Source organism: Ceratina calcarata, unplaced genomic scaffold, assembly GCF_001652005.2.
Source record: "Ceratina calcarata isolate Rehan_Ccalc_2016 unplaced genomic scaffold, ASM165200v1 scaffold379.2, whole genome shotgun sequence".
Classification (NCBI taxonomy): Eukaryota; Metazoa; Arthropoda; class Insecta; order Hymenoptera; family Apidae; genus Ceratina; species Ceratina calcarata.
In genome coordinates this window covers 174,180-187,981 of record NW_017161115.1, presented here as the reverse complement: position 1 = coordinate 187,981, position 13,802 = coordinate 174,180, and the positions used below count along the sequence as shown (strand labels likewise).

Below are 13,802 nucleotides of genomic sequence, written 5' to 3'. Positions count from 1 at the left end.
GTATAAAAACTACAAAGATTCATAAATTTTTGTCTTAACAGCGGTTGCAATTCATCAAAGTCTGGTACACTGAAAATTGTTTCCATACAACGTTAGTGTTGAAATTTTTTGCTTGCAATTTGTTTAACCGACCACAAGTGTATTTCTAATCACTGGTACCCGTAAAAGAATCATCTACTTATAATCATGCATCATTAAAGAGAAACAAACGAAAGATTGTATAACGAGTATGACTTGTGTGGTTGCAGTCGCTGTTAAGTGACCCGAACCCGAATTCACCTGCCAACTCAATGGCAGCACAACTGTACAAAGAGAACCGACGTGAGTACGAGAAGCGAGTGAAGGCTTGTGTGGAGCAGAGTTTTACGGATTAGTCGCGGGCGATTCCACAATGCTGTTGCAGCATCGATCAGCCACCTACAGCCATCAGATACAGTGGAGAACGTGCAGCCTTACCAAGGAGCTAACGCTAAAACATTAGCATGTTTCTTCCTAAAGCTCTATTGAACTACCATAATGTGCAACATTAGACCGAATTTTTACAATGTTGAAATAATAAATTATTATAAAATTGTGTATTTATTTATTTCGATATTCGATGAAAACAGAGATTGATCGTTTTGATTATTTTAATTGATATTAGTAATTACGTGAAGAAAATTAGAAAATGTAATTAAAATTCGGCGCTTTTTTTTATTACCTGTGCTACAAAAGCAGTGTCTTTCACAAGCACAGAAGTGGATTACATTTTAGTACTTCATATAGTACATAAATTCACTTATTATATATATATATACATATATAAATATATATATATACACACACCATACGTAATAAAAACATAATTTCACTTTATAGTTTAATGGTTTTCTTTAACCTTATGTGCTGTTTATACTTAGAATAAACATATGTTATATCATAACGAGGTCTATAAAATATTTGTTGCAGTCCCTTTTGGATGAACCAAATCCAAATTCTCCAGCGAATTCTTTAGCGGCGCAATTATATCAAGAAAATAAACGGGAGTATGAGAAGAGAGTAGCTACTGTTGTTGAGCAATCGTGGTTGAACTTCCAAGAAAGTCACACGGAAGATGCCCGCTGACATTGAATATAACTCGTACGATGGTTTTAACAAGCTTGTTTGATGCTGTTTTCCTCGTTTAAATAATACTACATAGTAGGAATGGTCGGAAACATAATTTCACGTGCTTTCAAGACGACGCACTAAATTCTACAGGATTTCTTTTGTTTTTGTCTCCTGGGGGAGAGTGCTACATAGTTTTATAACAGAGCAATGAAATGATTTACTTAACACTGACTGTGTTTCGGATGTGTACAAAAAATGTAGAGTACTGGGATGATGTGAAATTGTATTGTGCATCATGTGATTTTTATCTATAAAAATACAGTGTATATGATTTTGCTCATTATAAGTAGGTCCTAGGCGCCAACGTATTATATAACAGATTTTAGAGATGGAAAAGAATACCAGTTTTGTAACATTGATTTACATCGTAATTAATAGTTACGTTCATATACATATAAGGATTTTCACATGATCATTTTAAAACAGACGAATCGCATTCTAGTACCTCTTAAAATAATTGGAAACTAAATTGTTTCGTTTCAATTACAAAAAACATTGTATAAATAATGATGTATAAATATAGCCTAGAGTTAAAGCCCAGTAATCAACTTGAAGGATAAGTACTAATAATTAATTGTAATTTCCTAATAAAGTTGAAACATTATTCATAACAGTTTATATTCGTTTTTCAGCCTCCATTCTTGTACAACGGGAAAGTAAAAAAGGATCGCTTATTTCATATTAAAAAATACGCAGTTTAATGTAAACGTTCAAATGATTTTTACAACTACATACATACATAAAAAAGCTGTGATTTCTTTTTTTAATTATGCAAAACATACAAATTGTTTTTTTCTAGACATGATCGGTTATACATCCATTGATTTCTGTAATTTATCATCTACACTGTACATTTTGTATTACAAGAAAAATATTCCTTAGGAATATATTAATATATGTGTATACACAACAAATTTATCTCACTATCAGTAGAGNAATTCATGCTAAATGATTTGATTGATCAGAACATAAAATTTGTATTATAAAACTTTCTCTCTTAATACTGCTATTGTAGATTGAAAAGTTGTATAACATTTATATATGTTATTGCTTAAAGTAGAAACCTATTAGCTCTTTTTTATAATCTATTTGCTCTACTTACGTAATATTGTCACAATATTTACAGTAATAATTATTATACAAATATAATCCGTCATCTACTGTAGTTAGTTATAAAACAGCTCATACATATACTTATATAACAATACGATTAGCAGGGGAGTGATTCCATTGAAATCTTTACAAAACCACTATACTTTTTTGTAGGATTTCTAAAACTATTCGGAGTTACGAAGTACGTTTTAAAAGCTGTGGTCATTTTAGATAAGTTTTCCAAGGTGCTTAAATTGCTCACCAGTTTCTTTTCCTGCTACGATTTTTCCTCTTTCTCTTTGTTGTACCTTTCCAGCTCCTTTAAGAATTGTGCCTTCGGTTTCATAACGTTTGGCCTGTCACCTCTACATTTTGGACAAAACCATTTACCTTTCGGCTTGGTACTCAATGAAACGCAAGAGAAATGAAACCATTCGATAGGGCACAAGTCATTGTCGCATAATATCATTTCTCCATATGATATTTGGTCACAGAGGCAATACGTTGGTTCATCTGGATCTATTGCGAGATCATCCTCTGGTGGTGGTGGAGTATCCTCACGGTGTTGATTCTGCTGACTACCTTGTCTAGACTTCCTCTTCTTTTTCTTGCTAGTATTAGTGGTGGTCGTCTTCTTCTGATTACCGTTACTTGCATTTGACAACGAGTTAGATCGAGTCTCTGTCATGACAATCATATCCATTGCATTTGAAGGGTCGACCAACGTCTCTGTCCTAGTTCTTCTAGGCCTCTTCGGCTGTCTTTCAGAGTTGTTTGCATTGCCAGAAGAATTACAGTTTGTATTCGCGTTTGCTTCACGTGCTGATTCACTACTTTCTTGTTCCTTACCAAAATCTACAAGAAATTGAAATCAAAGAACATAATAAAAACTTACAGTTACTTTTAGAAATTGCTCAAGATAAATAAAGGGAGAACCCTACCAAGATTACGATAGTCTAAATCCAGCTGCCTAGACTTATTTTCAATAAGGTCTTGGACTTGTTGGACTATTTGTAACTTTTCATCTCCTATTTCTTGTGCCGCAATAAGTGCTTGCTGAACTCTTAAAAGTGCTCTCCTCTTAACTGCCAGATCTGTGTCATTTCTCAATGCTTCTTGTTGTTGATCCACTTCACGCAAATATGCTAAACCGAAACAAGAACATGCATAACATTAAGGTGACATTCTTGTATAAAAAGATTGTCAGCATGAAAAACCGTTTTTTGCATACTTGGACATTTTACTTGATCCAATTATTTACAGGTTTTACAAGTTATGAAAACGAAATGTTTGCAACGATAACAAATTAGCATGCACGCACAAGCAACACTTCTAGCAACTATCAATTTCAATTACTTTGACAAGTGGCATCGAGTTCCCGAAGCCGGGAAACGTGTCTTTGAAGGTCGTTCGGCAAATTTTCGACACAGTCCAAGTAATTCTCGATGTACGTCGCAGAATACAATGCTTCGACCACGGCTTGGTTTAACATGTTCGCTCCCTTATGAACTTTCCTCGTAAGTTAAAACATCGAGAAACCGTTCGTTCACCGAGAAAATTCTTAACGACACTGAATCGAGCTTTCGAACTTTTCGTACCATTTATACAGCTGTTTATTATCGTTTAATTTACAGTTACGATGATCGAGAGTAATCAAATCAGTACGGAGCATAAGTAAACTGTCGCGAGACTTTTTTTGGATACTGCATCTCCATCTGTGTTTGTGACAAGAGTCAAACATGGCTGCCAGTTTCCAAGTGAATTCGAGCTTATCTTTCGAGATCAGACATAAATCCATCGCGAGCGATAACTATTTTATAAGAGAAAATTTTCATAAATATAACTAAGTAATCCGTATTGAGTGCGATATATTCGTAAATTCACTTGTTGATATGATTTCCGGCTATAAAAGGTCGACAAGAATCGAAGTGTCAGGAATCCCAACCTCATAAAATATAACGTTTCTATGGGAAGCATTCTCTAAATCTGTAAACCGATTTCTCTTGAATTTTTCTTGTTTTCATTATATTTATTACAGCAAGAGTACCTAATGTATCATTGTTTCATTTATTAAGACAGCTACTCAATTTTTAGTGCATTTAAATTGGCAAAGAATTTACAGTTTAAACGCCAATTTGACTAGCTAGTCTGACGTCAGAATTTGTGCTACGGACTACCAATCCCGTGACACAACCCTATTTGATTTCGTTCGGTAGAAGAAAGAGTCGTGTTGTGTTTGGATTCGCGTGTGCCGCAAAAGTCTCCCGACGGTTATCGTGAAAATATTACGGTCTACATAGCTCCGAAACTCTAGAAAAAGATGACATCCACGGGAACTTTCCAAGGGTTCGGCGACGAGAAGAAAAAATCCAGCAAGTAAGTGACACATTCATATTTATGATTTATTATCTGCTCAAATGGGTATCGTACAAGAACCTAGTTCTTGCCCTTCTATCAGGGTGTGCGTATCCTTTATTTATTTTACTTTTTTCTCTGCAAAAACGATCGTTGCATTCTTACATTCGTCAGATATCGTTTTTCTCAACAAATCATTGAAGGCATGGGGAAAATATTCAATTATTTCAGTTAGAATTTTAACATTCTATACATTTTTACTGTGTTCACCCATTTTTCGGGATCGTATTTATAGGAAATAACAATATTCGTACACGCTTATATTGGTTAAATAACATGAGAAATAAAGGAACGGCGTCTTGTTGGTTACTGACTTTTTTGTTATGCACGGTGCGTCAGTTTGAACCGGTCATAACCGGACAATCCATTGCGAATCCTTTTTCGTGCTACCTCTGCCGAATCGGAATTTAGAAAAATGCTATTACGATGTTAAACTCTAATAAATAATCGTAATTATCATCATACTAAACTGCCTGCAACGAGACTATCAGATGTTGTACTTGTTAATGGATCTACTCATTGTTTTATACTATTTCGATGTTGAACATCATTTTCGCGACGCAAATTTAAAAGTATGATAGGTATACTTCTTAGAATAATAAACAGTGCACATAAATCTATCAAATTGTCGTAGATATAAATGCAGGGAACCTTTCTTAGAATAGAGAATGTTTTAAATTTTCTTTATTATACTATGTGAAGAACAATGATACCATACGCCAGGTGTACACAGTTTGCCTGTTGCACCTGTTAATCACGTAGTCGGTAGTGTCTTAAGTATGATGCACTCGCGAGTACAAAGATATAGTAACAGATTGCGCTTGCTACTCCATTTAGGAAGGTGCGAAATTCAAACCCAGTTCTTTACACAGTTTATTTTACAATTATAATACAATAATTTCACATGAAAAATAATGTAGGAAGATAAAAGAATTTCAATATTATTGATGGTCATTACTGTAATGTTAACAAGTAGCTTTTTTTTATGGTGATGTACGATTTTTATGTCACTCGATACGTACAGCTGAAATAAAAGGAATCTTAATTAAGAAAGTAGTTTACGTAATCTTCTCTTACATTGTATGTAAAGTCTTGGCGAGCGAGTTTACCCTGGCAAATATCGCGTTTCAATATCCGGCATTTTCGCGATAAAAAGCTGGCGGTTTACCGCGGATATACATATAACGTCTAAACATTGCGAGCTATGTTCTCTAATAAACGGGACACGTATGATTTATCGCATAAAAGTGACTACGATACGAAGTATGATAAATTCAAATTGCCGGATATCCGTAATGATAACAACAGAAAACGACAGAAGGTTAATTCGTTTCCTACACATGCATCTCCGAAGAATGGTCACTGTTTTGTGGCTCTTTTTTTATGCGTGCAGTTACTGCATGGGAAACTCGAGGATTTGAGCTCATTTCGTCGTAAATATTTTCTCGGAACGCATGCGAATAATACGCACGGTTTTCGAATACGAGTCATGCTGTTTCAGGTGACTCACCCGGCGTCACCGTAGCTCTTGGCGTGCCGCATAGAGGCGTGTACATTTAGACTCGAAGCTTCGTAATTGCAGAGCCACAATATTCTGTCCACCCTTTGTTCTCCCTCTTTCCGTTTCCCTCTTTCTCGTGTCTTCATTTTCTTATAGTATCCCCTTGGTAAAAAGTATGTATTACGCGATAGAGGGAAAGGGATAAGCCCTTTATTTTAATAAAATTAGGCATCTTTTTCTATGCAAGATATGGAGAGGAATCTTAGCATTCAAATTGTAGTTTATCATTAGTAAATGAAATTAACGACGCGTCTTGTATGATATAAATATAAAAAAAAGATATGCTCTTCGAGACTGTTCTCGTGATTTGGGGGCAAGTGAGCGAAAATACTGTAAAGGTGCGGAGATGATTTCTCCGTAGGCAAGTGGCAAGGTGATTACAGGAGAATTCACGAGTGTGGATCGTGCACACGAGTTTTTGGAGGTGGCGCCTCCTCGTGTGGCGTGCGTCAGTTTCCTTCTGCTCTCCTCCGAATCGTGTGCTCTCCCTTGCTCCCGCCTGGCGGTGCGTGCACGCGACAAGGAGAGAGACGGAAAAGGAACGCAAGTCGCGGCGTGACCCAGCCTGACTGACCCACGTCTCGTAGACCCGTTCGAACGTGCACGACCGGCACGAATTGTCGCCTTGTCGTTCGTCGAAAACGTGTGATTCACAAGTTGTCAGAAGCCACGGTGCAAGGGAGATCTCTCGTCGATTAGCGAAAGAAAATGTGGGCTGGCCAGGACGACACGCAGCGTTTCAAAACCAGGTTCGTGGCAACGATCATCTTACTATCTTGCGAATTTTTCCTATTTGCATTCCGAAGGCACAACCCTTTTCCTCCTTGACAGGCCGCGTATAACCTCGAAATGCCTTTCTCTTCGAGTTTGCTCGACAGGTTCGACGACCTGTCGTTCCTCGAACGATCGAAATCCGTTTCATAAACTCGGCAAAGTCGATCAAAAGTTTATCGCTGAGTGTATCGGAGTAGAGCGCGATTTTCCAGGCCGGCGCGTTGCGTGTCCCAGCCTGTTGCATGTGCTCTCTCTTTCTCTCTCTCTGCTTTAGCGACGTCCTCTTTGTGAAATTTCATCTCACTCGATTCAACAATGTGCCGGTCTATGATTCGTTGAAACGCATTATTAGAAACATCTGCCGGGTTTTGTATACCCGAGGGACTAATGCTTGTCTACCTGCGATTTCAAGCGACATATGTTGGGCCGTTCAGAACGGTGCAACTGTTCGCCGCGGACACGACACGAGATTTAAATCAATGTTTACGATTCGTTCAAAAGTGAGGCAAAAGTTCTGCAAATACATCATAAGTGAATTACGCTCACGGAAGAGTTGCAACTAACGCAAAGGCCACGGGCGAGATTGCTTTGACGGGACAAATTTCGATGTTAATCGGGCGGCGATTAACGGCTTCAAGGAGAACAGGAATCCCGAAGTCTAGTTTCTATTCCTGCGAGCCGATCGGGGGGAGGAGGAGGGGGGTAAGACACGAAACTGTACAAAGGTTAATGCCAGTGTAACGAGAGCAACGAGTTACGAGCCAGACATGCTTCCACCCCCTCCCAACCCCTTTGCAGCCTTGGAGAGTCACGCTACGTTCAAGTTAGGAATTCCAAATTTCACGGGCGAAGAGTTCAAGGAGACAGCTTCCCTTTGTGCTACTAACAAAAAGGGGGAAAAAAGTGTGCAAAATGGGCGTATTGTATAAAGAATTGTTCTCCGAATTCGTGAATCACTCTGTCCGACGAAAAGCCGAACGCTATCACTGACGTAATATCGTACGCCTTATTCGGAATCGTATCTTTTAAGAATGATAACATATTTTAAGGAACTTTTAATGAGTTATCGGTAACTGAAAGGCGTTTATCAATCGTTTAAGTGTCAAACCTAAAAGTTTTCCCATGTTCCAAGACGTACATAATACAATTGTTGTACGCTGTATAAAGAGACACCGGAGGCAAGGCGATTGTGACACGGTTCACTTCGTGTGGGTAGAACTCGTTTTTAAACAAGACTCCGTACCGCACGTTCATGTGACCGAATTTCACTGAATATCATATCGAACATTCTTGAATAACAGTCTCGCCTCTGGGTTCACCCGGTTTTCATACTTGTGCCCAGTGCCTTCGGCACTGATAAAGAATTCGCTGGCACGTTTATGCAAGCAATGGAATTTCAAGTTCGCGGACGAGCAAGAGAGGTCTTCGTAGTCATTGACGCGGCAAATCAAGTACCGTCACTCATTACCGACCGTTTCAGGCGGTTCTCTTATTTACTCTCGTCGCGGAACACATCCAAGTCGGTCGTTAAGTCTGTTTAACGGCGGGTCAGCCGCGTATCGGACGTCGACCCTTCGTCGCTTTTCGATCCGCCAATTTTTCCCCCGCTTTCCCTCCGTTCTAATTGCTGCCAATTTTCGATGGGAGGGCCACTTGAACAGACCCGATGGCCACTGGAGATAATAAGGCTCGCGTGGGCGTTTCGCGCGGCTCTTCTCGTCTGGATCGTCGAAAGAAAAAGGGCACCAGGAATCCGCTTGATCTACGGGCTCGACATTCCCTCGTATTATTTTGTTCGTCAAGACCATAGAGAGCGCAGGACGTTGATAATGGAGAGATACGTCAGCGTCGATAGGATCTGCGTCGCGTTCTACTGGAATCGAGGAAGTCGTGGAAGGAATTGTCGAGCGCAGCGTAGACAGTTTTAATTAATCTAGCAATTGTAGTCGAGGGTCGGACGATTTATGATAAAATCTTGCCGGTTTAACGCGGTCGCCCGAGGTGCGACTCGTGAACATTTTTACTCGGCGTCCACGATTATACACCAATCGCACGCGATGGGATTTCCATTCATTTCCATGCTTTTTATTCGCGTTATCCGTTCCCAGGGCGTGTCGGCGCTTCATTCGATACGTCGCAGTCGTAGAGACGCAACGCAACGCACGTCGCACACGCATCCGCGCCAAGTGCAGCGACAGCACACAGAAAGCACGGCGCACCGCGGGCGTTCGTCGGTGTCCTGTTGCAGTGGGAACGTCGCTTTTCTCTGCCGACTCGTTTCACCGATCCTCTACCCGTTCTCGTGTTCTGTCGTTCTCCCATTCGACCGGTTTTAAAAGCCTCTCTCCGCGTTCCTCCGAAATTCTCTTTACTCTCATCCGTCCCTTAGATTTGTTTACTCATCTATCAAACTGATGTTTGGAAAATGAAACGCGAGGAACGAACAGCTGGCGGTATGTGAAATCCACGGTTAGGGAACTTTCCATGGAAAACTTGAGATAAACTCATCTGATATGTATTGTAATAAGAAAAACGTTTTAGAAAATATATGAAATTGACAGGAGAAGGAATAACAGAGACTACAGAAATCTCGAACGAAGCAGATGCTGCGCGTCTTAATCAATGGAATATTTGTGTAACGGTGATCAATTGATCGTACGTTATATCCTATGAATACACGCGTTACTGTCAACTCGAGAAAAGTCTTGCAAACGAGATAGCGAAAGTTCGTCGTTATTCATCGATTTAAAAGCTTATTGTGGTCGAACAAAAGGAGAGCGGAATGGTAGAGGGAAAGAGAAACGAGGGATAATCGAGGCACGTTTAATGACACCTGACGTTCAATTGAAAACGCGGAAGTCTATCGCGATTCCTTCCTGTTTGCCCTTGTCCCCGTTCCATCGACAATTTTAGAAAATGATCTACAGTAGTTTGCATTCCGGAGTAACGAGCACCCAGCCAGGAGATTATATCCCTCGGCGTATTTTGTTGTAACATAAATTAGTATTTCATTGAAAAATCACAATGGCTGGTTTTCAACCAAATCTGTCTGCGCGTTTCTCTCACAGTTCCATTCGAATCAATCGTCTGACGCTCATTCGAAGGCGTTTAAGAATAGAAAGGGCCGACAAACGACTGATTGCTAATGCTCGGTGTCGTGAACAATGCCGATCAACTGGTCCCTATTCGCGCGGACATTGTGGTTGCTTATTAGCCGTGATTGCATTCAATCCGACACGCCGCTACGCCCGCTGCCAAGTACCTGCTCGCATTCTCTAATAACGTCGAGAGTCAGTCCCGTCACCCTGAGAATCGTTCTTCTCCCGCGAAAGTGTAACGTTGGTCTGCGCGACGCATGCAAATCTCGGATTTAATATTCCATCTGAAGGGCCGGGGCGTGGACGCGAGTTAGCACGTAAATTTCTTGGAACAAATAGTTCCTAGAGGAGCTTTCACGAGGGTGAACGCTCGAGACTCTTTACGTCTGGACAGTCATTGAAAACGCTGTTTAAAAATTCGTTCGATTTTAATGAAACTATTCATGATTTACTGTATTTTTTTTCAATCAATATAATCTCTGATGATAGACAGACGCGTATCTACGTTGCGACGTGGAGGACGAATTTCTTCTTGTTTCTCGACGCGACACTTTCCGCGATCAGCGCAAAAACAGTTCGGCTAGTCACCGTTGAAACATTTCCGAACCTATTCGATTCGCAGTCGCGCTGCTCGAAAAATTCAAACCCGAGGAGTTTTTTCCACCATCTTCTCTGCTCGAGCGGAGAGGTGAAATAAAGAAGGAGAAAAATCGAAAGTACTCACGCGATCTCCTCGCAAAACCTAATGCATCCCGAGGTAAAACTTTCAGCTGGAACCGAGGCCTTTTCTTTTGTCCGTTCCCCCTGCCGTTGATTTATTTCACAGCTGTCCCTGGAGCCACGTATTTCTCCCTCGACCAGGTGAAATTAGAGGAAAATACCGGTCGATCGGCTTCCACTCGTAAACCAATATCTGTCTTACCATTTTTTGCACGTTGTCATTACTGGGATGCGATTATATTACGCCTATCCGAGGGTTGTTACCTTTTTCCTCCCAGCAATCACGGTGATAATGTCTGTATCGTCTGAGGAATGCCAGCGCACTCCTCCTCGTCTTCTTATTCTATTCCACTATTACTTTCTTATTGCCTCGGTCACAATTAACTTTAAAGTAAAGCCAAATTGCTGTGTCTAAAAACGATTAACCTCGTTTACTTTCCATCAATCCACTTTCTTCGCGCACTGAAAAATCCGATACGATCGCTATCGAAATGGTAGCGCAGTCCCATTCCGTTACTCCAATTCTATACGGTCAATCGACTGCACGAATTGGTACATAATCTTTATCAGTTGGGAAACGTCATTGGAAATTCTCTCGACGACTTACTCTCAGCTATCACCTGCCGATCGAGGCCTCGCTTAATTATTTCCATACAAATAAACGAGACCTCGGGGTAGCGAGTCGAACGTTACATTACCGAACGGCCGCGGTACACGTCGCGGAACGTTTCCTGTTCCACGAGACCTCAAATATCGAGCACCGTACGATTCCCGGAGAGTATTTATCGTTACGAGCGCAACGATCGTGCCGATTGTCGCTGGATAAACCGGAGACCACACAGGCTAGTCCACGACGACGCTATATTCCGTTCGAAAAATCGCCTTAGCGTTTAAGGGGATTAGTAGGCAACTTTCGGTCAGATCAGAATTATTGATTTGCTTTTTTCGTGGCCACATTAGCAATATGATTAGAAACTGACGTCGATAAATATAGATATTACATAGTAGATATTTATTAGGAGTTAATATGATTTATTTCGTCCACCTGCACCCAAAAATGGGCTAGAACAGTATAATACGTGCAACTGTTGCATTAGTTTAATACGAAAAAACGTATCACCGGTTTTGTGCAAGAGCTTATCGAACACAGTATGCCTGAAGTAATGCAACTTTTGATAAAATCAGTAAATAATCAATTACTTTAGCTGAGTATTCTTATTGACTATTTTACATATGAAATTAAAAAAAAATCGGATAGCTTGATCTGTGTGGAAATCTGCAATATATTGTAAATACTATCAGCACTATTCAGGTTAATTTTCATGTTTTTAAGATTAGATCTCTCGATCAACAGTGTGGAACGAACGGATGGTTAACAATTTTGGAGCATCCTGTATCCTAGGAATCGAGGTAAACACGTTAATAAAGTTTCTGTATCGGTACGATCTGAAATTTGTTTCCTGAAAGTAGAACGAATCTTAGATTGATGTCAATTCCAAGAAGCTTGTTCCGACCATGGTAATAATCGTAGAATTTTGTAGGTTTCTTATTTCGATGATCGGTCAGAGTATCCATCAGCTGACTGTTGGTGGTTGTTTATGGCCGGAGCGTGTAGGACGTGAACCAAGGAAAAAAGCATAACCGTGTTGTATAGACGTGGAAACCATTCAGGATTTTTATAGCACAATTGTTTTTACTAGAATCTGTTCATAGACCAGATTTGTATATCGTGGATCATTTTTTCTGACTTAACGTAACAGTTTTATTATATTCATTCGTATGTTCCTTATTGAATTTTATGATTACAGAAATTGTATACTTATCAAACTGCATCAGCTTGGCTCGATATTCATAGGTACCAAGATTTCTGTCGATACTGGAAGGGTTGAGGTTCTGAATTTTCTAGTAATCTATGAATTGGTTTAGGAAATCTCTCTTCCACGCTCGATCGAGATGTCTAACCTGAATTCTTGGAACATGCGAACAAAAAGCACGCTCGCTTTCCTCTATTTAATCGTACCCGTTAATTCGACTGCGATTATCTTAGTCTTTTTTGACGAGAAAAAGCGTCGGTCTGTTTCTTCGGCTCGAGTTTCGGTTGTCTTTACCTTCTCCCGGATTATTTGTTTACCCTCGTCGCTTTTTCAATTTATCGAGCACCTCCCTATCTCATACCCTATGAACTTCATTATTTATACATTATGTTTGCCCAGATTCTCTGCTCCGTTTTCCATTTGTCGGTGACTGCTTTTATCTCTCGCGGTTCGCAACGGTATCGGGTTCGAAGCCGCGAGATTCCGCGTTAATTGCGCGCGTGTGCGAGCGAAAAGAGGATGCAGACCGGAATCATGCTCCGGTGTGCATGCTGTTTTTCGCGGTTTCCTTAGCCACGCTCCCGCCTCCGAACAGGACTATAATTCGCGATGGAAATTAAAACGCGCGGAAAAAACAGAATTTAAGTCCTTAAGCAATTGCCGTTTTAAAATTACAAGCGTTTTTCCTTATCTCTCGTTCGTTACTTTCCTTTTTATTTAATATATATGAGTGGAACATGTGATTAATTTATGTGTATCATTTTATCAAACCTAAACTCATTTTTTATACTTGTATGTAACTGTGATTGTCAGATACGAAAAAGGTTCCATGCAATATTTTTAATTCTACTCGTTAAGAAATAATTGGCGATGAACGAAATAAATAATCGATTATTCCTGAAGTATTTGTGATAGGAGAAAATTGTATACGACCTTTTTCATAGGTAATAGCAGTACCTACAACTTCTGTTTAAAGCATTTTACGAAATTCCACCAACAAAAAATTTTCAATTTTTCCAAGATTTTTCAAGGGGTACCCCTTCAGATTTCGCGAAATTTTCGTTTTTTGCCAATAACTCCCAAACCGTTGGACATACGGAAAAACTGCATATGATCTTTCTTGTAGAGGACGACGAGATCTACAATTTCTGTATAAAAGTTTTTCGCTAGTGTTAATAG

General features: G+C 39.9%; 3 protein-coding genes across 9 annotated transcripts in view; 2 read left to right on the top strand and 1 right to left on the bottom strand.

The window, feature by feature from the left end:
- Ubc6 (ubiquitin conjugating enzyme 6) overlaps nucleotides 1-1,762 on the top strand; it is a 4,065-nt gene extending 2,303 nt beyond the window's left edge. For 5 of the 6 annotated variants that reach the window (XM_018026243.2, XM_026814357.1, XM_026814356.1 and 2 more), the window contains exon 4: nucleotides 949-1,762. In XM_018026243.2, the coding sequence (XP_017881732.1) occupies nucleotides 949-1,104 (156 nt within the window). In that variant the 3' untranslated portion in view covers nucleotides 1,105-1,762. Of the gene's footprint in view, nucleotides 1-248; nucleotides 583-948 lie in introns of those variants that run through there. The other variant, XM_018026244.2, reaches the window with a different exon arrangement.
- A 333-nt stretch (nucleotides 1,763-2,095) lies between these two features.
- On the bottom strand, nucleotides 2,096-3,969 carry LOC108625903 (inhibitor of growth protein 1). Its single transcript, XM_018026239.2, has 3 exons — nucleotides 3,598-3,969; nucleotides 3,183-3,386; nucleotides 2,096-3,096 (listed from the first exon to the last, which is right to left on the bottom strand). Exons 1-3 carry the CDS (start codon nucleotides 3,731-3,733, stop codon nucleotides 2,519-2,521), a joined length of 918 nt encoding a protein of 305 aa, XP_017881728.1. The 5' UTR covers nucleotides 3,734-3,969; the 3' UTR covers nucleotides 2,096-2,518.
- Nucleotides 3,970-4,081: 112 nt separating this feature from the next.
- The window catches only part of Jupiter (microtubule-associated protein Jupiter), a 51,563-nt gene continuing 41,842 nt past the window's right edge, over nucleotides 4,082-13,802 (top strand). Inside the window, exon 1 of one of the 2 annotated variants that reach the window (XM_018026241.2) lies at nucleotides 4,082-4,617. In XM_018026241.2, coding sequence (XP_017881730.1) covers nucleotides 4,562-4,617 — 56 coding nt within the window. In that variant the 5' untranslated portion in view covers nucleotides 4,082-4,561. Of the gene's footprint in view, nucleotides 4,618-6,740; nucleotides 6,967-13,802 lie in introns of those variants that run through there. The other variant, XM_018026242.2, reaches the window with a different exon arrangement.